The sequence below is a fragment of the Alligator mississippiensis genome, chromosome 11 (genome assembly GCF_030867095.1).
Source record: "Alligator mississippiensis isolate rAllMis1 chromosome 11, rAllMis1, whole genome shotgun sequence".
Classification (NCBI taxonomy): Eukaryota; Metazoa; Chordata; order Crocodylia; family Alligatoridae; genus Alligator; species Alligator mississippiensis.
Window position 1 is genome coordinate 45,782,258 of NC_081834.1, and position 24,605 is coordinate 45,806,862.

The following is a 24,605-nucleotide window of genomic DNA, read 5'->3' on the forward strand; positions in this document are numbered from 1 at the left end:
CCCAGGGCTGGGGGCTCCCTGCAAAGTGCCTCTGGGCATCCTCTGGCCAGGGAGGCCCCAGCTGGGGATGTGTGCGAGGCAGGCTGGGTCTGGAGGTGCAGCTCTGCCTCTGGGGAGCTGCTGGGCTGGTTTGAGTTTGGGTGTTTTTCATGAGGACCCTGGGCTGGGGGTTCCCAAGGAGCTGGTTGGAGCGAGGTCCCTCCTTGCTGTAAGGGCAGAGGCTGAGAGGCTGAGACAGGGAAGGGGAGGGCAGTGTGGGACTGGAGAGTGCATGGGCAGGGCCAAGCTTCAGAGTGCAGGTTCGTGGATGGGAGCAAAAGAGTTGTGGGGTTGGGACACAAGAACTGCTACTGCCTCTGGGACAGAGAATTAGTGAAGTAGGATTTGGAAGCTGGAAGCTCCCATCCTTTTGAGCAATTAATACAGCCCTGTGCAGTAGAGTTGCAGCTTGATCTTCCCGTCAACAGCTCTGGTAGCAGGGCCCAAACCCCCTTCCTCTATCCATATTGAAGAGTTAGTACGATTCTTCTGGTGTCATGCCTAGGGGTGGGAGGGGAGTTCAGCCACCGAAGGCCTGACTAGTAATGCAGGATACATCTTTAATGTCATTTGTGAGTAGGGTAGGTTCACTGATGGTAGGAAGAGTTGTGGGGTTTGGGAAACAAGAACTGTTGCTGCCTCATGGACAGAGAATGAAAGAAGTAGGAATTGGGAGTGAGGGGAGAAGCTGGAAGCTCCCATTAGCTTCCAGCATTGATACAGCCCTGTGCAGTAGGGTCTCAGTTCGATCTCCCATCCAAAAGCTCCTGCAGCAGGGCCCAAGCCACCTTCCTCTTTCTATCCGGAAGAGTTTGTACCTTCCTTGTGTTGTCATGCCTAGGAGTAGGTGGGGAGTTCAGGCACCAGAGGCCTGAGCAGTAATGCAAGGGTCATCTTCAATGGGTCCCTGTCCAAGGTGCTTTGACCTCTGCGGGCTCACACTGGTAGCAGGGACAGCCCTGGTGTCAGCAGAGGGACCAGCAGAAGAAACATATATAATTTTTTGAAACTTAAATTCACTAACTGGAGAATCCTGTGTAAAGGAGGAGAGGGGGTGTGGGGCCTGATCTGTGGACTGACTTTTGCCGTGGAGCAAAGGATTGTGGGGGACATGGACAGGAAGGACCAAGGCTGGGAAAAAAAAGTGATAGGCAAAACAGTCAGTGAAAGAGGCCGGAGAAAGGAGGAAAAGCGTAGAGGAGGGAAGAGAGTGCAAAAGGAGATTCCCAAAATGGTTCCCAGGGTGAGGCTGGCTCCTTGGTGCCATGCATTAGCACATGGTTTTCCCCATCCCTCCCTGTTATGGGCTAACCAAATCTGCAACGGGGCATTTCACAGTCATTCCCCCCCCACAAGTTGGGCAACAGCCATCATGTTTGCTCTCTGATAAGCAACTAAAGCCAAGCTACCATAAGTGCATTTTTATTGTGAATATGTTTGTGTGTGTTCAGCTCCAGGGTTAGACTTGGAGATTAAGGACTTCTGCTCAAAAGTAGCTGAGTCCATAGCAAAGGGGACTTTGTTAGTGTTCCTGTGAGGCAGCTGGGAAGATCTCAGAAGAGAAGATGGGAAAAGTTTTCAGGAACTGAATGAAGGAAGATGAAGTGTTAGACAAGGCTGTGGATTCAAGGAGAAGTCCTTTGGTGGGAGGGGGTCACTCAAATCTTCAGATGAAGCAGGAGACCCCAGCAGGAAAAGGTTGTGGGGTCTTCCTAGATGTTAGTGGGATGCTTGGTGACTGAAACAGGGAAGGCACCTGGAAGCTGTTCCAAGTTAGAAGGTAGCGGTGCGGTGTTTCGGTCTGGTTTCTGTTTGCCTCTCTGCAAGTGGAATCTTTGTCCTGTGTTTTTGTCTTATGCAGTAAAGCTGTTCTGTCCTGACCGTTTGTCTCATGATAACAGCGATTTCGTGGCAGCTGGCAGCAGCAGGCTTCTGTGCTCATACCTATTGTGGCAAACCTAGGGAAGGCAAGAACTTGCAGGTTCTCTACTAAGCTGTAAGGTCTGGTCAGGGTGCTGGTCAGATTGTCTAGCTAAGTAAAGAGTTGTCTCCCGTGAGCAAGACCCAGTCTCAGTCTCAAGGTACAGCAGGGCACTGGGTAAATGTCTGTGTCTTGTAGATAACCCTGAGGCCACTCTGGGGTTTGTCAGACTCTCCCCTCCTTAGACTTGCCCAGAGCCAGAAAGCTGAGGGCCAGGTCTGAAGGGATTTGCTCTCGGCGGGGATCTGTCTTTTGTGTTAAAATTCCCCAGCTCCAAGGTGTGACCTTGACTCTGCCTCGGTGGGGAGCTTGGGTGATGGCAGGGTATGTGCCAACTCATTTCTGAATGACAACCTGAGTATGACAGTGTACATGATAGAGGGCTGTAGTCACTGACTGCACCTCATTTGCATTCCCTGTCTTGATATTTCCCTGATTTACTTTTTCTGCTTCTCTGTTCCTCTACCCTTTGCAGACCATGGGGCAGCTGGAGGTAGACCACCAGGGTACTGTGAGGCATCCAGCCGCGTCACTGCATGCCTCAGAGCTTTTAATAAAACACCTCCCACTGCTCTGCCATGACATGAATGGAAATGGTGAATTGTCAGGGACCTTGACATTGGATGGTGAGTGGCCAGTGGGTAGTAATCCCATCTAGGTGTCTTTGCTCCAGCTGTAGGATTACAAGACGTAGGGCCATCCCAATACTGGGCATCTCTTGGTGAGATCTAGCAAGGGCAGAGCTGGGTTGGGGCCATGTTAGTGTACTGAATGAAGTGAAGTAAAGCTGTGCCTTTTCTCTCTGCTGGGATTTTTGTTGTGCTGCGTGTCCTGGAATAAGCCTGCTCCCCTGAAGAGCAAGAATTACTTGGTAGCACTGTCAGGACTCGCTGTGGAGGCTTCGTGGACAAACTGAAGTGTGAGTTGTGGATGAGTCACAGAGGAACCCATATTTGAGCTGTGGCTGCAGAGTGCCAGGGCCCTGTCAGTCAGGCTCCAGTTTTTGCCCTACACACTTCTTTGATCACAGAATTCACCCTGCAGCCTATTTCCGCCACACAGCCCCACAGCACTCAGCATGGCCCTACACCACCTCTGCACAGCCTCTTCATCCCCAGCCTGGTCTTAAACCCCAGCCCTCCTTCCCAGGGACTCCCACATGGCCTGTTCTGCCTGCCTTTCCCCTGCACTCCATGCACAACTCCACGGGATCTCACCAGCCTCCGTGGGCGTGTGTAGGTGACAGGGGTGCCTGAAAATTTTAACATGGCTTTTTTTTGGTGCAGTGCATTTGTGTTTGCACGAATGGCACTTTCGAGTGAGTTAAGCCTCGTGTGTCATTCCCCACAGATTTCAGTAGGGGAAGTTAAATACCAGTTTACCCCCTATAATGTCTTTTCTAATGTATTACAGCAGGAGGTGCATGTAAACTACGCGGCTTCTCCAGACCCTGCCCTCCGCCTCTCCCTAGGCGGTCCTGATTCTTGCTGGGAGTCTCTTCTAAGCATGCTCATGGTCACCCCAAAATACCTGTCACTTGTACCTGCCGATGCTCAGTCGGTCTGGTCTCTCTCCATCAGTACACAATCCAAAAAACCCCATCCCAATCCCAAGGACAAGTCGTGTGAATCCTCCCCTCCCGTTCCTTTCCCTTCCCATCCCACCATGTGACAAATATATATGTTTTTTTCTTTTACTTACTATAGCTGCTATGATAACTGCTATGATATTATAAAATGTTCAGGGTTTATAGTAGCGGGTGGGTGATGTTGGCTTAGAAACGGTATTTAAAGGCCTGTTTTTTGGGGAATTGGCTTATAGATATAGATATATGCATTATAAGGGGTCAAGATGGGCAGCAGGGGTTAAATGGATTTCTAAAGAGCTTGGGAGACACACATACAGCTTCTCATGGCCCTGCAAGTAGATGGGCTGTCTAGCATGACAAGGCCAATGGATGGTCACAGCCTGAGAATTGAAGAGGGACATGTCATAACATAAAATCACAGCCTTCAAGGTAGGTAGGTTGTCTAACACAACAAGGACACAGTCTAGGAAACAGCTCGGGAACCAAAGAAGTATGTACCATACTGTCCTATAACACAAGATAAGTGACACCAGCTACAGGGCCCCAGAGCAGCAGAGGGGCCTAAGTCCTGTTTCTGGGGGAACAGACCAAATTAGGAGAAGGCCCAGAAGGCTATGTGGACGTGTGACCACAATCAACCAGAGATAGCCATGGATGAAGTCATCATCATCATCAGGAGTCATCAAGGGGGAAGGAGAATACAAAAGCAGAGACTTGAGATTAACAAAGGGTCCCTCCTTTTGTCTTGTCCATCCCTCTCATCCCTCCCTTTGTCTTGTCCCTCCCATTCCTCCTTGTCATCCTCCCCGTTTTGCTCCCTGAGACGGGTCCCCATCCCTTTCCCTATCCCTGTCCCCCAGGAAGGGTCTCTGAGACCACCATGGACCGAGGGCATACCAGCAACCCATCTCATGCACCCCACTGGAGGGGGGCTGTGGGTTTCGGCATCCCACCTCCAGACTGCTGACCCCTAAGAGACAGCCTCAGAGTGAAGACTGCATCCTGACCAGATGTACATGACTCTGACAGCCCTAGGACTGGTAGATATAGAATTGTTTGATTGTTTGTACTGTTGCTTTTTTGTTCTTACTCTGTATCAATAAACTCATCTATTATCAACTGGCAGGTGTTGCGGTCAGTCTGAGGGTTGTGCCTGCCCGGAACAAAGGTATAGGTGCTGGGTCCAAATTCAGTGTCAACGGGTGGGTGTTTGTTGCTGCCTGGTTGACTGGCGATTGCTGTCGATCTTGATGGTAGTGTAGTGGCAGCTCTTTTGGCTTTTCCCCCCCTTTTTTTTGGACTACATTTCCCAGCATTCTTGAGCTCATTGTTCTTCATATTATCATATTAGTTTCCAGTGGGGGCTCCCATTGAACCCTCCCGTTCCTTGCCCAGGCACACCGTCAGTCTGTTTGTGTAGTGCCACGTACGACTTTGGGAGGTGTGTCGTGAATTGTTTTATAAATGTTTCTGGAATGTTTTGAAAACGGGTTGCTGTTTGGCCCACTTGGCTGGCCCCCCAAGAGCTATAACAGTTAACCTTCTCACCCACGTTGGGGAGGTGGGGCTCATTCAGATGTGGGTGACAGTGCGTAATGCCCCCCCCCCGAACCACTGGCAGTCTGGAAGCAGCAAACCCCTAGCCCAGTCCAGATTTCCTCCCCCTGACCATCCTCCCATCTGCCACCCGTCCGCAACACCACACATCCTTGTATACAGACACAGACTTAAAGTGTAAATTAATTTATTTCAACATAACCAAGAGAAAGAACAAAGCACTTCTAGGTGTTGTTGCCAGCAATATAACTTGCTGGAAAATCATGCACAAGGGCTGCCCGACCAGCCTCTCCTTGAGGATATCTCTTTGATCCCTGTGCTGCTGCTGCCTGGACACGTCTCTGTTGTCTGGCCATTGCCTGTTGCGCTTCTTCTTTCCACGACTCCTTGAAAACTTCTCCCTGGCTCTCACAAATATTGCAAAGCATGCAGGCTGCCACTACAAAGGCTGTGATATATTCTTGCTCTAAAGCTGGCACAAAAGCACCGTCCAGTGTCCTTTCAGTCTGCCAAACACACATTGCGCAGCCATCCTGCAACTGCTCAGATGGTAGTTAAAAATGAGCTTCTGTGTGTCGGTGATATTCCCTCCATAAGGCTTGATGAGCCAGGGCTTTAGGGGGTAGGCAACATCTGCTAATATAATCGGGGGAGCGGTGACACTGCAGATCACTGCCTCCTCCACGCCAGGTGCGTAGTGTCCTTTCTCCACAAGACCAGGCAAAGGGGTGCATCTGGACATGCACGCATCATGCAGGCTGTGGACCCACCCAGTTTAAAGGTTCATGAACCAGCGCTGGTGGTCCACTGTGGCTTGCAGGATCACAGAGGCATGTCTTTTCCTGTTTGTGAAAGCCCTCCCACTCCCCGCAGGGCACAGCACTGGGATGCGAATGTGTCTAAAGCCTCCGTGCAGTTCAGGAATCCGTCTCATTAAAGCCACCTGTGACTTGCTGCAGATTCGCCAGGCAGATAATTTTGTTTGCAGCTATCTCCTTAAGCAGCTGACATACCTCACGAATTGCCAGCCTGACCATGCAGGCAGCCACGCTGAACTGGTTCGTGATGTAGTGGAGGCTAGATGGGCTGGCCAGTTTCATGATGGCCATTGCAACCCTCTTGTCTGGTGGGATGGCCCGATGCATGTTAGAGTCCTGCCTCACGATGTGGGGCCCCAGCATCGAGACGATATTATAGAAGGTCTCCCTTTCCATTCGGAACGTCTCCAGTCACTGCTGGTCATTCCGAGTTGTCAGCACAATTCGCTCCCACCAGTCTGAACTGCTCTCGCGGGCCCACAGCGTGCGGATTCAGGTCCTCCTCAGGTTTCCTAACAGAGCCCGGTCAAATTTCACTCATTCGCTTTCCTCTGTGTATTCTAAGTCCTCTGGGTACCTGTATCTTCTTCTTCCTCTTGTCATTAATGCTGTTAAAGCAGGAACACAACTTGCCAGTGAACACTCAAGTGTTGCAGCTGTAATCCCCAGGTAAACAACATTTGCAGAAGCAGTACTGCCACCTCCTCATCCTCCTGCTCACCCATGTCCTCTATATTCTCCATGTTGGAGGACTCTTCACTGTGTTGTTCTCCATCATCACGCATTTCATCCTCATTCTCCATTTTGTCCCTCTCCATCAACAGCGGCTTCTCACCTGTCTGCACCAACCGGGGGGCAGGGACTGTAAGGTGTTGTGTGCAGAAACAGGCTTGGCCATGTGGTGCCACACTGCGACATTCAGGCACCTGGTTCTGCTCCTGCAAGACCTAGAAATATTCCTGGCAGCTTCTAACAGAGCATCTGGAGAGCACATTGGAGGACTCGTATGATAGCGAGAGGACTTTGTCCCTGACCTGATAAACAACACTTTCTAACTCTCTCTTTTCCAGTAAGGCACAGGCTCACTTCATTCATTACCTGGTAAAAGTGTGTGGAAAGAACATACAGCAGAGCCCTGATGCAGCCTCTGGGAGAAAAGGAATTGGAATCTGATGAAACCTCAAGAGTCCCTGGTGGCAACTGGTCACTCGAGTGCCAGATCCAAAAGGCGGCATGTTCTGGGGCAGGGGTGGCCAACCTGCAGCAGAGGTGTCACAGGTGGACAACTTGTGTGTATTTGGACATGGCAGATGGGGAGGGGACAGGAAGCATGCTGACAAATAAGGCGGGGAACAGAAAGCAGAGCAGCAAGCCAGGGAGGGAGCACAAAGGAGGAAGAAGAAAGCGTAGCAGCAAATCAGGGTGGGAGCACAGGGCAGGGAACAGAAAGCAGAGCAGCAGCTTGGGCAGAGGAAGAGAGTCAGAGAGGCAGTTGGGGACAGCATGCCTGCAAAAGGTTGGTCCCCGCTGCTGTAAGGGACACGCTCTGACCTGGGCACGTGGCAGAGGAGATCTGCTGTCAGCGAAAGGAGGGAAGAGAGAGAAGCCGGGGAGTGCGTTCCCTTGGGGAGTGCTCTGCCAAGGCTGCTAGGTAATTCTGCCTCTGCTTAAGAAAGCACCCCACAGCATGCAGCTCCCTGAATGCAGCTATCTCGGGGTGTCTGATCACTCTGGGCTCATGTAGCTGGCTGCTGTGGATTGTAACCTTGTGTGTGGCAGCTGTGAACTCTGCCTCCTGCGCTCTCTTTTGGAGCTGGGAAGCGGTGCTGCTCAGTTGCCTGCTGAAACCCCTGAGGACTGCTTGACAACCATTCATATGAGGATGGAAGTGCAAATACGGGAGCACCTGGAACTGGGCCAGGGCCCTTTAGGACTCTCCTTGCTCAGCTGGGGGGAGCACCATTGGGTGGGGGAAAAGCCTGCCCCATTAGTTGCTTTGGGTGGATCTCTCCTCCAGAGAGAGCTGATGGTCACTGGACTTCAGGGTAGGAGAGACTGGGGCTCAGTGCGCAACGATAGCTACAGCTTCAGAACGAGATCAGCATTTGGAGCTGAATCCCTCTGGCCTTCAGGGCTGTTCTGGATGTGGGGACCTTCATGGCAGCCTCCAGGTCTCTGTTGCAGCCATGGTAGGGATCTCTCTCTCCCTGGGACGTCCAGAGTGTTGTGCTCCCTGGTCCAGTGCATTTTCACTCAGCCACACAGTGTGAATAGCACCTTCCTATGAACGGGAACATCCCCAACGTGCTGTGCATGCAGAATCAGCATCAGCACGTTGGCCCTGCAACACTGGGGAGCTGAGGGAACATGCCCTTGCTTTTCTTTTGCTGCACCAGGAAGTACAAACTGACCTAACCCCCAGGAGCTGCTGGAGAAGGAGGCAATCTCATTTCTTGACACCATATATATTCAGGATATATAGTGGCCTACTTGTATTCTGCAGTGGCTGAGAGCTGGGAAGGTGTCTGGCCTCTCTCCTCTTGCTGCTTGGTTGCAGAGCCCCCAGATCCTTGTATCAGTCACCGTTGCCCAGCAGTTCCCACTGGCAGAGAACTGGCAGCTGGCAAATGGTGTAGACTCTTGACCACCACGTAACTCCTAGTGCTGAACACAAGCAGGTCTGTCCCAGTCTTTTCTCAAGGTCATACAGGGTACTGGGCAAGATAGACCTATTGCCTGATCCAGGCAAGTCTTATGTTCTTATCCAGTGTTTCCTTCTGTTGTCTCTGTCTATGCTGTTTCCATACCTCATGCTGCTTCATATCTACCCTTAGCTGGGAGTGCGCAGCTGGACAGTAGAAAGAGTCCTAAGGTTGCTGCAGGCCTGTCTCTAGTCCTAGGTATGAACCATGTATTCTTTTTCACGATATCCTGTCTTAAATTGGTGGGGATTACTCCTCTGTGGGTGTGTCTACATGTGAAATGAATGTGAAAGAAGGAACTCTGGTGCATATCACACCAGAATTTATTGTTCCTGGGTGCCACGTCCTCACATGCTCCTGGGACTGCAGTGTGTTGAGCAAGATCAGGGCATCCCCAGGTAGCAGTGGGTCCCAGGGGTTAGCCTGCCAGTCCTGGGGCTGCCCCAACCCAGCTGAATGTGCTGTGCAGGATCTAGTTGGGGTGCAAGGGTATTCCAGTATTTTGGGGTAGCCGGCAGGCAGCCATGCACTGAAGCACCCTCGCACTCTAGCCAGCACTGCCAGTGTCTACATGTGCGTTGCTGTGTACTGAACGCTTCCACCGCAGGATAGTACCTGTATTTACAAATACTAACTTGCAGTTAAATGAATTAGTTTCTTGAGCCTAATAGGGCTGCACATGTAGATGGTGAAACTTTACTGTGGAGATAATTAGGTAGCTCTGCAGTAAACTGCTCATGTAGACGCACCCTGTCACCTTTAAACAAACACTCATCTTGCACACAGCTCTCCCCTAACTTGCCAGTAGGGACTGACTTCCTGGGGCACTTGTTGCTTGTGATCTGGTTAACCCTGATGCCTCACCTCTGTGACACCTCTGGGGACTGTTCTTGTTCTGCACCAGCTATTGTTTTAATTCTTTCCTTAGATAACCCAGTTGCTCTTGCTATTTGGAGGCATTTCTCTGGAGTCAGCTCAACTTGTCTCAGCAATTCTCCCTTGCCTTAAAATCAGCTGTCCCATAAATAATTCTGTCTCTAATAATGGAGCTTGTCACACTTCCCAAATGACACGTGCATGTCAATATTCAGCTCTATAACATTATGATTTATTCCCTCTTCTGGATACTGATTGCATATTGAAAAAACAGTATTTGTCCATTTTCTCATTTTTTTTCTGGGCTCACAATATTCATCAAAAGTCTTCATTAGCAGCTCTGCTCTTTTGGGTCCTTCATGGAAAAATGTTGAATGCACCTCTCTGCCCTTTAAACCAGTGATGTAATGAAAAAGTTTTAGCTTAATTTTCTTATCCTTGTCTGCCATGATGAACTGTGAATACAAAGTCAGCCCTTGTTTCTATGCCAGTGCCAGGTTCTTTGACTGGAAAGCCAAATGTGTAGGAGGTTTGAGTCCTTCCATGCAGCCTGCTCTCTTTGCTGTGTACGTGATGCTAGAAAAAATTTAAGTCACACTCTGCTATTCTGTTTAGCTGCTGCCACCATCTCATACACAGAGCCCTGTGCCATAGTAAAGGGACTCCATTTGAACTGGATCTTGATCTTTATTAAGTGCACTCACTACATTCAGTACTGCTCCCTGCCGCCTAAGCACTTGACAGCTCAGAATCATTTGTCTTGCAACTCTAGTTCCTAATGACGGGTTCCCTGGGATTTCTGACAGCCTGCGGTTTGGATGAGCTCTTGTCTGTGAACTATGAACTGCTACCTGAGTACAAAGGGTGAACAGCTTTCTCCAGAAGCTCAAAGGGCTGGAATTTTCCCCAGGGACTCCTGCCACCTAAGAAGATGAGTCATTTCCAAGAAGGGATACACCCAGCGGTGCAAGCTCTGAACTCAGGAAAGTGAAACTAGCACCAGTACTCTTCCCTCGGAGCCATGGCTGCTGACAACCCTGTAGGAAATCTCCAAGATGAAGTGACCTGCTCTGTCTGCCTGGACTTCTTCAGGGATCCGGCGATGATCGTGGGCTGTGGGCACAACTTCTGCCGAGCCTGCATCACCCAGTGCTGGGAGGGGACCAAGACGGATGTCACCTGCCCCCAATGCAGACAGACCTTTCCCCAGAGGAACCTGAACCCAAACAGGCAGCTGGCAAATGTTGTAGAAATAGCCAAGAGGCTGCATGTGCAGAAAGCCGAGGGAGCCAGAGGGCAGCGAGTGTGTGGGGAGCACGGGGAGGCTCTGAAACTGTTCTGCCAAGATGATGAAACCCCCATCTGTGTGGTGTGCAACCGATCCCGGGTACATCGAGCTCACAACGTGGTTCCCGTTGAGGAGGCTGCTGAGGAGTACAAGGTAGGAATCACTGCTTGGCTAATGCGCACCAGTTTTAGATTTAATTGCTGGTTTATTTGTTCCCACACTTCCTTTCACCTGTTGTCTTTCGCCCTCAGGTGCTGGTGTGATCAGCTATGGGGAACTTCCCTTGTAGGGAGCAGGCTACAAAATTAAATTAGGTGTGTAACGATCTCTAGGGGTTCCTCCGACAAAAACAGCTCTTAAATGAGAAAGACACAAAACCTCTTCTTAACAGTCCTGGAACATTGGTTCAAACAGGACCCGTCCCCTTTCCTGGTCCCCAGCGTTCACCTAAAGCTTAACCTTACATACCAGCAAGGATCCTTGCTTTCCCAGATAAAAAAAAAAAATCACAAATTCTCCGATATAAAAACACTAAAGACATGGAAAAATGAAAATGTGTTTTCTGGATTATGGAGCAGCAGAGGCCTGGATGAACGTTCACTAGTGACTGGGTGGGGTGGGTAGGGGAGACCCGTGCCCCACCGATTTCTGTGCAGGGTCAGGACAATGGTGGGCACAGGCTGCCTGCTGTGGGCTCGGGCTCCCCACCTTGCTGCCCTCTCCAAAGGCCTCGGCAGCCCAGAGGCGCGACCCGGTACTGCAAGGAACAGTGGGGCCGCACGGGGAAGCTTCTTGCTGCTGTGAGACCTGTACTGCCCTGGCAAGGCATCCCCTGCCTGAAATGCAGGGGTGGTGGCACAGAGTTGTGCCCCCCACAATCCTGGGGGAGGACAGTAGGGCAAGGAGCCCAAGCCCGCAGTGGGCAATCCATGCCCACCCAGCCCCTGCCCTGCACACAGATCTGAGGGGCATGGGTCCCTCCTACCCCCTGGGAGTGTGTGCAGCACCAGGAAGCCAGCCGCATCCCACCTCTCGGATGAGATGCCTGTACCCCCATCCTGCTCCCTGCAGGGGCCCATTGGCCACACATAGCCCTGGGCCCAAGCCCCACATACTGCCTGGCTGGGGAGCAGCCCCAGCCCTACCCAACTCCCTCACTCCCTTCTTATGTGGGCCTCAATCCTCCCTGATTTACCTGCAGGAGCTGCTCTCCAGGTTGCTTGGTGTCCATGTGCCTATACATGCACATGGCGTCCTCTGCCTGACTGCCCTCCTCCTGCTCCCTCCCAGCCCCTTGTAGGCTGGAGCTCTGCCAGCCTGCACACAGCTCTTGGCAAAACTGCAAAATCTGCAGGTTTCTCTGTTAAAATGAGAAATCCACATTTTCCTTGTGTAAAGAGGGAAATCTGTGTTTTTCTCTGATTTCCCATGGGAAAGGGAAAACCCGGATCCCTACATAACACTGCATCTTCCCTCCTAAACAAAACCATAAACCATCAGATAGCAAATTCCATAATCTGTATTCTCAGCCTGACACTAGCGATTACTAGCACACCACTCTGGAGGGAGTTTTATGGCTCACTTTTCCAAGCCTCTCTGTCTGGAGGTAGGTAAATGAGTCTTCTTCAGTCTTTCAGGATATTTGATCTTTCTCTCTTCTCAGCATTAGCCCCGCAGTTGCCTCTGAGTTGCTTTCTTCTTCCTTGCTGATTTCTGCAGTGCCTTGGGGGTTAACAAACAATCACCCAGTTTGGTACTAGAAAGTCACTATTGGCTGTCACTTTGTCCAGGGTTTTGGATACCACTTTTAAGTACCTTCAGCTTTTGCCAAACCCTATTCCCTTGGTCTGTGTGGGCTACTTAAGATTTTGGATGCAGTTGTTCCTTAGTGGTACTCAGTGGGGCCCAAGTCCTAGAATGATTCCTCAGATGCACTCTATCTCGTGGATTAAGCCGTGGAAAGCCATAAGATAATATGACCATAAACCTGGAAGGGCTGTCAAGAGGTCATCCTATACTGCCTCCAGGTCAGGGCAGTTTCATACCTGACTCAACCATCCCAGCCAAGTGTCTGTCTAACCTGTTCTTGAAATGTTTGAGGTATACAGATTAAACAACTTCTCTAGGTAGCCTGTTGCAATGCTTAACCAATCTCATGGTCAGAAAGTTCCTCCTAATCCCTGCTGGACTCTTTCTGATCTGGCTACATTTTTCCTAAAGTGTGGGACATAATGCCCAACATAATAGTCCAGGTGAAGCCTCACCAGTGCCTGATAAAGGGAAAGAATCACTTCCCTTGATTTGCAAGCACCACTCCTGTTAATGCAGCAGGAGGACTGTAACAAGGTGCATGGCTCAGGGGCTGAAGCCCAAGGGCAGGGGTTCGAGGGAATAGCTGCCTGCCTGGAAACTCTGGGCCAGCTGGCAGGGAGGACTGGCTGGCCGTAGAGGTAGTTAAAAGTTCCCAGAGATGGTGGCTGAGAGAAAAAGGAGGAGGAGGAAGTGCTGGCAGTGGTGGCAGTGGTGGTGGTGGTGGCTGGTAGGCTGAGGGAAAAGCACAGAGCCTGGGTTGCCTCTCCCCCTAGGTCTGAGGAGACACCAGAGTTTTTACTTCTGTTTGTTGTTTGCACATGTATTTATGCTGTTTCTTGCTCTGTTTGCCATGGAGACAAGCTTCCCACATGTAAAATAAAGGGACAGGAAACTGAAAGGATGCACTGACTGGCCTTTGTGAGGAAGCTGGCTCCTGGGTCAGGATAAAGGAGGGATGGCTCAGTCCAAGGATGCTCCTGGGTTTTTGCCACCAGAACACATGGTTGGCTCAGAAGCAGCTCATGGTCCACTGTAACCCCCAGGTCCTTCTTTGCAGTACTGCAGCCTGGCCTGTCATTTTCCAGCCTGTATCTGTGCATGCAATGATTATGTCCCAAGAGCAAGACTGCCCTTTTCTTGTTGAATTTGATCCAATCGAATTGAGACCATTTGCCAGTCTTCTGAGTCTTAACATGGGTCCACAGCTGCTGATCCTTCCTCTGCTGGATAAGTTCATTGTCATGGCATTTACCCATAATATAATTAATTGGTATATATGATCTGACCTTCTCTCCAGCAGGAGCTGAGCTGAAGGTAGGTAACTTTACAGGAGAATAACAGGACATTATGAATTTAGTGATCATTTCCTTTTTTTTTCTTTTTTTTCATTCTCCTAGCACTGGCCTCTTCCCTGCCCTTGTTTCACTCTCTCCTCCCCACCCCCTGCTTGTCCATTTTTTCTATTTTCTCTCTCCTTCATATTCTGTGCCTTCTGGAGTCCTTTCATAGCATCTCTTGAAGTGAACTTGTGTTCACAAAGGCTTGTGCTCCATAAACATATGTTATTTACTTAGTCTGTGAAGGTGCATATCTACCCTACCTCCTGGTAGAGTTTAGAGCATCATTGGAGTGAACCCTACCATTCCTCACACCTCAGCTATGCTAATGGAGTTGCTCTCTGATTACACCCCTTCTGTCCAGGCAGCACAGTTACCAGAGGCTTTATGGCTGAACCCCTTAGGCCGTGTCAGCTCTACAGTCTCAGACACAAACCTTCAATAATCTCACTCTCAGACTTTTGGTTTCCCTCTTTGAGAATTCAGTCGAGAACCAGGCCCAAAAAAGATGCCTGTGGCCTGAAGTTCCATCCTCAACTTCAGGATTTGATTGCACTTTGGAAGTATCTACAGTGTCATGGACATACTTAGGTCTGCAAGGAGCTGTCTTGGCATTTGGGTAACCGAAAAAAATCTTCATTAGCACTCCTCAAACTAAACCACTGAAATCATCATCAGACCCATCCACCACTACCATCCATCAGAGGGTAGTGGTGGATGGGTCTTTTTCGACCTGGGGGGAAGTGGGCAGTGGAGTCCCCCAGGGCTTGGGCCCGTGCTGTTCAATTTCTTTAGTGACTTGGATGACAGAGTAAAAAAGCAGCCTATATAAATTTGCTGATGATACCAAGATTTGGGGTGAGGTGGATACCCTAGTAGGGAAGGACAGATTACAGCAGAACCTGGACAGGTTACAGGGGTGGGCTAACGAAAATAGGATGGGTTTCAATATGGACAAGTGCAGGGTGCTGCACTTGGGCAGTGAGAACCAGCAGCACACTTATAAGCTGGGAAACTCCTTTCTTGAGAGCGCAGTGGCAGAAAGAGATCTTGGAGTCATTATTGACTGCAAGATGAACATGGGCTGACAATGCGAGGTCACGTTCAGTAGGGCTAACCGTACCTTGTCGTGCATCCACAGATGCATCTCAAGCAGGGCAAAGGAGATGATCCTCCCTGTCTATGAGGCACTGGTCAGGCTGCAGCTGGAGTACTGTGTTCAGTTCTGGGCACTGCATTTGAGAAGGGATGTGGGCAGCATTGAAAGGGTCCAGAGGAGGACCAGATCTGGGGACAGCAGGGCAGACCCTATGAAGAGAGGCTACGGGACCTTAACCTGTTCAGCCTTCACAAAAGAAGGCTGAGAGGGGACCTGGTGGCCATCTATAAACTCACCAGGGGGGACCAGCAGGGTTTGGGAGAGACCGGGTTCCCCCAAACGCCCCCCGCGGTAACAAGGAATAATGACCACAAATTGTTAGAGAGTAGGTTCAGGCTAGATATCAGGAGGCACTTCTTCATAGTCAGGGCGGCTAGGATCTGGAACCAGCTTCCAAGGGAAGTGGTGCTGGCTCCTACCCTGGGGGTCTTTAAGAGGAGGCTTGTTGTCTACCTGGCTGGGGTCATTTGAGCCTGGTTCTCTCCTGCCCAGGGCAGGGGTTCAGACTTGATGATCTACAAGGTCCCTTCTGGCCCTACTTCTATGAATCTATGAATCACAGGCACCCTCCTTCTCCCTCTCATCCAGATATAATGACTGAAATCTTTTCTACTACTTTAGGAAAAACTTTCGGCCTGTTTGAAGACTCTGAGGGAAAGGAGAGAAAACCTCCTCGGATTGAAACAGGCTGGAGAAAGGAAAACCCAGGAGTATCTGGTAGGTGCCTTGGGATCACAAGGGGGAGGGATTTCCGGGGCTGAGGGGCAGTTACCCAGAACCACCTCCAACACAATTCACCAAAGAAGCTTTGTGTGTGTGGTCCTTGCAGGAAGCTACTCTTGGCTGACATCAGGGATCACAGTGGGACACAAGGGAAGAAGGGGGAGCCTGAAGTATACCAGGCCCTGACTTGGGCCTTAGAGGTCAATATCAGAATTGTGTTTTGCACCCAGAAAGGTAGTGGAAGCCAGAGCAGACTCTGGAGCAACGTGCTCCTGACAGCGTACCTCTGTCACAACACACACCATCACGTTCTGCACCAGGTGTAGCTTCTTGATGGTGCTCAACCCATGGGGCAGGCCCATAGAAAGCACATTTCTGCAGTCTGTGCTTGAGATTACAAGGACATGATGATGGTTGCCTGATCCAGAACAGATAGTGTTGGTGAAAGGTGCCCCTAGTCACTCCCATCGATGAGCAGTTTCTTTATTCCCCACAAGCCAGGAGGGCTGCCAAACATCATCACCTCTGTCTTGTCTGGATTCAACTTCAATTGCTTCTCCTGTGTCCAGTCCCCAGCTGTTGCCAGCTCCTGGGTAAGGACCAAGACTGAAGCACCTAGTTCAGATGAAAAGAGGGACAGAGTTGGGTATGATCAGTATAGTAATGGTGCCTCACTCTAAATCTCTGACTGATCTCCCCCATGATGCCCACCTCCCTTATATCCATATTAGGGTCAAATGCAATGACTAGAAGAAATTACTGTGTATCAGCCAGGGGGAAGGATTTCCAGGTGTCTTGGTTTTTGCCAAGAATCTGCTCCCTGCACACTCAGGCCTGTACTGGTGTCACTTACTATAGTTGTTTTACAGAAACGGGCAGGAGCCGAGAGGCAGAAGATTGTGTCTGAGTTTCAACAGTCCCACCAGTTCCTACTGGAACAAGAGCAACTCCTGCTGGCCCAGCTGGGAAAGCTGGAGAAGAAGGTTGAGAATATGCAGAAAGAAAAAGTCATTAAACTCTCTGAGGAGATTTCCCATCTCAACAAGCTGATCAGCAAAATGGAGGCGAAGTGCCAGCAGCCAGCAAGCAAGTTCCTGCAGGTGAGACTGTGCTGGAGACAGCCCAGAGCCTTGTACCGGGAAGGGAGGGCTGCTGGCTCCTGGAGTCCAGCGGTTAGAGACCACAGGGTGACTCAGTACCTCAGAGGTGGACTATTATTTTGGCCCATGGGCCACATGGGGAGTTTTGATGAGCTGTTGTGGCCCAGGTCAGAACCGCTCCTCCCCCCACCAAAACTCCCTCTGCAGGATGGGGCCGCGGGCGGGCTGTGTTCAGGAGTGCGACGGGCAGTTGAGGCTGGGATCAGGGTCAGGGTCGTGGGGTGGTGATGGCATGGTGCTGTAGCCTTGGGCAGACCCACGATCCACTGCCTGCACATACCTGTGGCGGGTGCAAGTTCTGCAGGCAGGGTCATGCAGGGAGTGGATCATGGCTCTTCCCTGAGCCCCAGACCAGCACTGTCATCGCCTCAAGATCTTGGCCCCCTCCCTGGATCTTTACCTGCCCAGCCATGGGTGCTGGGGGGGGGTCTCAATGGAGACCCCAGGATCATGAGCAGGGACAGCTTGGGGCCAGTGCTAGGGCAGAGCACTGGTTCTGTGGGCAGGGACATGCAGGCCTGGGGCCCAGGGCAGAGCCACGATCTACTCGCTGCACAACTCTGCCTGGTGGGTGGGAGTGCAGGGTGTGTGTTGTGAAGGGGTGTGTGTGGTGGGGAGGGCTGTGTGCATGTGTGGGCAGGGGTAGGTGGCCTGTCTGGGAGCTGGGTCCTGGGAGCTGGCGGGGGATGAGGGGAAGGAGAGGCGAGGGAGGCAGGAGGAAGGTGGTGTGTACAGCAAAGTCCTCCCTGAGCCAACTCGTGCCACACTTCTGCCTGCACCCACCAGCCTGGCTGCAGACAGTGTGCACAGCTTACTCTTGGGGCTGTTCCTGGTACAGCTGCAGCTGCCTGGATGCTGCTCAGCTTCCCTCGCCTGCAGTGGCTCCTGCTCCTGCCCTTGCTGTGCCCATCTGCATGGGGAGGAAGCTGCAGCTGGTCAGCTCCTGCCCCAGCACACGGGGTTCTAGCTCCAGCTCCTGACTGCATTGCACCCACTCTCCCCACCTGTTGTGATGAGCAGACACCCAAGGGTGGCAGAGTGGCTGGAAGGAGCTGGAGCTGGAGCCAGAGCCCTGCGTGCTGGAGCAGGAGCCATCTGGATGAAACTACCTCCCCACTCTGAAGGGTGCAGCAGGGGTAGGAGCAGGAGGAGGAACCTCCACTGAAAGCAAGGAGACCCCATAAGCACCAGGGCAGCTGCAACCACACCAGGAGCAGCCCTGCTGGAAGCTGTTCTCGCTGGCTGGGGCTGTTTGGCACAATCAGGAGCACAGCACTGGCTGCCCTGGGCAAGGCTTGGCCCCATGTGGAGTGCTGTGGGAGAAGCTGCAGGCCGGATCCTGTCATTTGGTGGGTGGGAACTGGTCTATGGGCCGTATTTTGCCCACCCCTTTGGTACATGCATCACAGACATGAGAGTTGTTCTTGATTTCTGAAGAATTAGACGCACACATGCCAGAGGTAGAAAAGCCTCAGCAACTCAGCCAGTCATTAACTCTGGAGGTTATATAGAGCTTCTTTATGTTCTTGTTTCCAAATGCACCCCTGAGATCCCCAGGGTGTGACATAGGCGGCACATATTGCCTTTCTTTGCCTCCTAGGAGATCAGAAAGACCCTGAGCAGGTACGTGGCTTTACTCAACTGCTCACATGGGGTTATGATGGGAAGTGACTGCAGACCAGAGTAGACTTGTGCCTTCCAAGAGCTCAGTAGTCCGGTTGGGGCAGCAGGACATAAAGATCTGCAGTGACCTTAATCCTGAGGGGAGCATTTCTCGAGAGCTGAGGGGTTGTTTGTGCTGTTGGACAGGCCATTTTTAACCAAAAGCCTCTTCAAGGGAAGAGACTTCCCCTGAGGTCTGGCTGGCTCTGGGCCCTCGGTGTGGAATACGGCCCATTCTTTGCTAGGTCATTGGTCACGATTCTACCCAGGTCAGCAGTGACTAAGGGCGGTGGGGAAACCTCTGAATGGGGCAGTGTGAGGGACAGTAGCACTGCCACTGCCCGTGCTGCACCTCCGTGGAGCAGGGCTGAGCAGGGAATGGCACTGAGTTCTGCCAGTTCATTCACTCACCTGAGATGGGTTTTCCCCAGGTGTGACAAGGGGGAGATCCCACAGCCGGTGCCAATTTCTCCTGAGCTGGAAAGGAGACTCTGGGATTTCTGCCAGACAACCTGTGCACTGACAGAGACTGTGAGGAAGTTCAAAGGTACGGAGAAGGGATGTGGGCGGAGATGCAGAGAGGAGTGTCTGTGGCCATGGGAGGAGATGGGCTCTGGTCTATTGGCTGAAAACCAAGTTATTTATAAATGGCACAGAGCCCACAAACTGAGTGGAGGTAGGAGAGCCCAGGCATTAATGTGGTATGTTCATGCACCCCATGACGTCAGAAAGGCCCCTATATAGCCAGATAATTCGCAGTCTTTCCCCAAGACAGAGCCAGGCAGGGCGTGTGCTCTGGGCTGCGTCACTCGCAGCTGCACGAGCAGTCGGTGGGAGCTGCAGGAGCCCAGCTCCTCTGAGTGCCAGGGCTTGGGTGCTCAGTGGTTGGCATCCAAAATAGAGACTCCAAATCCACGGCTTTTTCTGAAATATGTACCAGAGGTGGGAGCTGGGCTGCAATGTCCTTACCAACCCGACAGCAGGAAGTGTCATGTCTGTGCCCCTTTCCCCTCCAGACACTCTGCCGTCTGCCTTGGAGAAGAGAAGCAGGGGTCCATCAAAGCCGTACACCAAGGGTAAGCTTTCGTGGGGATTGTTTCACAGCAAATTCCCAGAATCCCGCACAAGCCACGAACAGTTTCTCTTCGCTCGGACTGACTTGTACCTTCTTGATTCAGTGATGGGAGGTGGCAGTTGTCCCTCCGGGCTGCCGTATCCCTCAATGTCCCTGGCAGACTTCCCTGGTTGTTCTCCCACTGCCTCCCTCTTCCAGTTGCTCCCTGGTCTTGTGGGGGAAGGGACTAAAGAGGCTGATGCTTTGTGCCACCTCCTCACCCCCTGCACTGTTCAAGCAGCTCCTCTCCACTGCTGCCTCTTCGCCTCCATTCCCAGCCTGGGAGCGCAGGGCAGGTCAGAGGAGGGAGCGTGAGGCTGTCGCCTGCCTCCTCTTGCCCCCCCTCACTCACAGCTCTGGGGCCCTTCCTGCCCGTGTCCCTGCTCCTGGGAATGGGGCAGCCCCCCCAGGGGGGCCAAGGAGCAGGAGCGGCTGCCGATGCCAGGCTGTGGAGCTGTGCCCCATCTGTGCTCGGCCTCCAGGGCCCAGAGCAGAGGCAGCTCCTGGGCCCAGGACAGTCCCAGGCAGGACGGGGAGGTGGGGAGGGGGAGGAACGGCCCCGCCTGCCCCCGGGCTGAGCTCTGCCCTGACGCTGCGATTCTCTCTGCCAGCGACGGTGACTCTGGATCCAGACAAGGCTCATCCCTGTCTCACTGTGTCTGCAGATGGGAGAAGTGTGAGATGGGCAGGAACATGGCAGGATCTGCCCAACAATCCTGAGAGATTTGACTCTGAGCTCTGTGTGCTGGGCTGTGAGGGATTCACCTCCGGGAGACACTGCTGGGAGGTGGTTGTGGAAGAGGGGGTCTGGGCCATGGGGGTGGCCAAAGAGTCCATGAGGAGGAAGGGAGAAATCAGTTTTATCCCCGAAGAGGGGATCTGGGCTGTGCTGTGCTGTGGGGGTCAGTTCCAGGCTCTCACGGCCCCTGCTCCCACCCGCCTGTCTCTGCGCTGGGTGCCCAGGGGGGTGCGGGTGTATCTGGACTGTGCAGGGGGGCAGGTGTCGTTTCTTGATGCTGACACAGGGGCCCCGATCTTCACCTTCCCGCCGACCTCATTCACTGGGGACACAATCCGGCCCTGGCTCTGCCTCCATTTCAGTGTTTTCAATCCATTCTGTTTTGGTTCAGTCCAGCTCAGTCTCTGCCCCTGAGCCAGGCATGAGATGTTGCCCAGCAAATGATCATGTGGGTGTCTCTGGCCTTTTTCTAATTGCTCTCTCTGACCATGGAGGACTCCTTTCTGCTCAGCCCTTCCTCCCTCTCTCGGACCCAGGTGATCTCTCTGCTCTTAGAAGAAGCCCAGGCTGTGTCTGTACGGACCACCCCTGCCACTGCTGCAGGGTCCCAAGGTGTAACAGGACTTGGGCCCCAGGGACAGCCGTGACACGTCCTGGTGGCCACAGGGCTCCTGTTCTGCTCCAGCTCTAGGGTGCCCTCCCTTTTTTTTCATCAGCACACCCTTGTTAGAAGAGCTGAGGTAGGAAAAGGGAAGCTGCCCCCAGGGGTCCTAGTGCAAACCCTGGTCTGGCTACCTGCTCGCGGATACTTCTCACACCCCACTGATCTTACCCCATGCTTTACATTAAGTGGGCCCTCCTGACCTGTACACACCACCCAGAACACCAAATGCCTCATGGGCTGTTCACAGCCTCCAACCTCACAGGTGTTACCACATATCCATTAGAGGACAGTCACCCCCAGTCTCTGCTCCAGTCATTTAGGCCTCTTAAGCCTTTATCAATCTCTGCTAATTTTTAGGCTCAGGCCTCTTATACGTTATCATACTCTACAACTTTTTGGGCTCAGGCTTCTTTGCCTTTCTCAATCTCCACCCCTCTTGGGCCCTGGTCTTGCCACTCTTAGGTGCTGGGCCCCAGCCCTATCTCTTGGCTCTATCTCTCTCTCTTGCCCTCTCTCCAGCTGAGCCTCTGGCCCTGGTTCTTGTCCTCTCAGGCTATGGCTGCTTTTGTCTTGTCCCTAGCAGGTTCAAGCCTTGTCTCCTCCGGCACCCGGGAACCTCCAGTCCCTTTTCGGTCCACTGGTAATAGCCACCACAAAAGAAGCACCCCACTGGCTTGAAGAAAAAGTCAAATCACACTGGCAGCATAACCAAAATACCTCTCATCCTGGGCCTTAGTTCCTTGTAAGCCTTCAGCCCATTCTCACAGTCCCTGTAGCCACAAGGTCTAATCTAGCACCTCAAGCCACAGCCATCTTGATCCAGAGCTCCTTCCCTGGCAGCCTTCAGGGCCAGACTGCCTGCCCTGTCTCAAGCCCTGTGTTTTTATGCCTCCCAGGTACTGCCCCTTTTTGGATAGGTGACTTTCCTTGGCTGGTCACAGGTATTCTTCAATTGGGCTTGCTGGCTTAACTGTGTGACAGCATACTGCCTGTTGCCCAGCTGCCGCAGCAGTGCCTTGCTTCCCCTGCAGGGTTTTGCTCAGCTGTATTATTGCAGAGCATTTAGTTCTGCAATGAACCGCTTACAGCTTACAATCCCTTAGGAAGCTGCTCTTTTGAAGCTCCTAAGGAGCAGCCTTCCCCATATGAGACTCTCCACACAGTTGTTTCCCACTTATAAAATAAGGGGAGCCCACTCATAAAGTAAGGCTCCCTATTACACAAGGTTCTCATGCTCTGTGGTTCTAGAGGACTCCAGCAGTGATGTCCCTTGTAATAAGCCCCCAGCTCTGGAGCATCAGTCTGTCTCTGCCCAGAGCAGCCCAGGGCTGGGGGCTCTCTGCAAAGTGCCTCTGGGCATCCTCTGGCCAGGGAGGGCCCAGCTGGGGATGACTTCCTTGGTGGAAGGAGGACACTCATATCTTTGGATGAAGTAGGAGACTGAGCCGGAGAAAGGCTGTGGGGTCTTCCAAGAGGTTAGTGGGCTGCTTGTTGCCTCTGAAAGCTGGTCCAAGTTAGAAGGCAGCAGTGCGGTGTTTCAGTTTCGTTTCTGTTTGCCTCTCTGCAAGTGGAATCGTTGTCCTGTGTTTTGTCTTCTGCAATAAACCAATTCCCACCTTACAGTTTGTGTTGTGATAAGAGTGATTTAGTGGCAGCTGGCAGCAGCAGGTTTCACTGCTCATACAAAGAAGGCACACCTATTTTTGCAAGCCTATAGAAGCCAAATGCTTGTTGGTTCTCCACTAAGCTGGCAGGCCTGGCCAGGGTGCTGGTCAGATTGAGTCTTGCTAAGCAGAGAGGAATCTCCCATGAGCAAAACCCAGTCTCAATCTCAAGATAGAGCAGGACACTGGGTAGAGAGGTCTTTGTCCTGTAGTTGACCACCAAGCCAGTATGGGGTTAGTCACAGTCCCCTGCGCTAGACTTGCCCAGAGCCAAAAAGCTGAGGTCCAGACCTGAGGGGACTTTGAATCTGCAGTGTGAAGCCCTCTTGCCTGGTCTCAGCTGGCCACCTGCTACAGGCTATTAAGGTTTTAGGCCTTAGAATATTTACTATTAATTATTCTCTGATGTGAATGATCCTGTTATTGCTTAAGGTAAAAGAGCATTTTATTGTTCTTAGGCATTGGCTTCACATGCCTCATGTGTACTGCTTTGCTGTTTCTGCAGCTGTATTTTTCTCTGCCATTAGCTGTATTTCAGAGTTTAAAAACTCTTTTCTTGAGCCCTTGATTTTTGTGGTCCTGATTCCTGGAACCTTCTTTGGCTCCCAGAAGCATGTAGGAGTCAACACCCTACTGCAGGGCTTGGCAGCCTGTGACTGGTGAGAGGGCTCAATGCAGCTCACGAAGAGGTCCAGTCCTGCCTGCCGAGGTCTGATGCTGCCTGGGGGATTGGTGGTGTAGAGCTGCATTGGGATGCGTGCCCCCTCTGCAGCATCAACCTCTGCTTCATGTGCACTTATTCTCCTGGAAGTGAGGTTGAGGATTAACAGCAAGGCTGAGCACAGGCAGCTCGCCACTCCAGTGGTGAGAGGCTGGTGCCCGCCCCTGGGGCCAGGCTGTAAAGGGCGGCTTGCACCAACAAAAGGTTTCCCCCCTGCCCTACAGAGACACCAGCTCATCAGCACTACAGCACAGGAGAGCCAGGGCACTATGGCCCTGGAACCAGGCCTATCTCTATTATAGAAATAAAGTTTGGATGTTTTCAGTTTACCCAGGATGTGTGGCCTTGCTGTTTTCCTGCCTGGGTAAGGCACCCTGTCTGCTTCTGAAGGGTGAGAAACCTGTGTATGAGACCCAGTCTTTTAAAAGTCAATTAACCCTTGCTGCTATAGCCATTATTCTAATGCAGCGGTTCCCAGTCTGTGGTACGGGTACCACCAGTGGTATGCAGGCAACCTGTTAGTGCAGGGGTGTCCAACCTTTTTGAATGTGGGGCCGGATCACGAACTTTTTATCACCCAATGGGCCAGCAAGCCATATTCACGACGTCACAGGAAGTGATGTCATATGACCTTTGACACCAGTGAAGTTGCAGGGGTTGACATGGTGCTGGTTGACAAGGCATGCATGCCCAGGTTGACAAGGTGCTGCAGGAGCCACTTGGCTACAACCGGGTTGACCTGGTGCTGGAGAAGCCACGGGGCCAGGCCAGGGTTAACCTGGGGCCCGCCCGGCCTGCCGGTGCCATGCCCGGGTTGACATGGTGCTGCAGGACCAGCCTGGGCAGACCCGGGTCTGCACCGGCCAGGAAAAGCAGCATGCAGCTGAAGCCGGCTTCTCACGTGCTGCTGGGGATGGGAGGAAGCCGGCCAGGTCTGCACCAGCCAGCAGGAGCGGTGGCAGAGCCATGTGCTGCTCAGGACTGACCGGTGCAGGCTCGTC

General features: G+C 52.2%; 2 protein-coding genes across 3 annotated transcripts; both read left to right on the top strand.

Annotated features, from left to right (window-relative positions):
* Positions 1-9,811: 9,811 nt before the first annotated feature.
* On the top strand, positions 9,812-19,852 carry LOC102558214 (zinc finger protein RFP). 2 transcript variants are annotated; one of them, XR_009455654.1, is made up of 5 exons: positions 9,812-11,002; positions 15,779-15,874; positions 16,750-16,980; positions 19,134-19,249; positions 19,719-19,852. XR_009455654.1 is itself a non-coding variant. In XM_059714936.1 (4 exons), the coding sequence occupies exons 1-4, from the start codon at positions 10,583-10,585 to the stop codon at positions 19,137-19,139; spliced, it is 753 nt and encodes a 250-aa protein (XP_059570919.1). In that variant the 5' UTR covers positions 9,812-10,582; the 3' UTR covers positions 19,140-19,852. The 2 variants fall into 2 exon arrangements, 1 of the variants encoding a protein (XP_059570919.1); XM_059714936.1 differs by having other exon boundaries at positions 19,134-19,852.
* A 32-nt stretch (positions 19,853-19,884) lies between these two features.
* LOC132244026 (butyrophilin subfamily 2 member A2-like) lies at positions 19,885-24,372 on the top strand. Its single transcript, XM_059714935.1, has one exon. The coding sequence runs from the start codon at positions 20,016-20,018 to the stop codon at positions 20,967-20,969; it is 954 nt and encodes a 317-aa protein (XP_059570918.1). The 5' UTR covers positions 19,885-20,015; the 3' UTR covers positions 20,970-24,372.
* Positions 24,373-24,605: the final 233 nt, after the last annotated feature.

Excerpts from the sequence above, each read along its gene's own strand:
- LOC102558214 (XM_059714936.1), top strand. The coding sequence starts at position 10,583 with ATGGCTGCTGACAACCCTGTAGGAAATCTCCAAGATGAAGTGACCTGC. Across the intron at positions 11,003-15,778 it reads AGGCTGCTGAGGAGTACAAG|GAAAAACTTTCGGCCTGTTT; the intron begins GTAGGAATCACT and ends CTACTACTTTAG. Across the intron at positions 15,875-16,749 it reads GGAAAACCCAGGAGTATCTG|AAACGGGCAGGAGCCGAGAG; the intron begins GTAGGTGCCTTG and ends GTTGTTTTACAG.
- LOC132244026 (XM_059714935.1), top strand. The coding sequence starts at position 20,016 with ATGCTTTGTGCCACCTCCTCACCCCCTGCACTGTTCAAGCAGCTCCTC.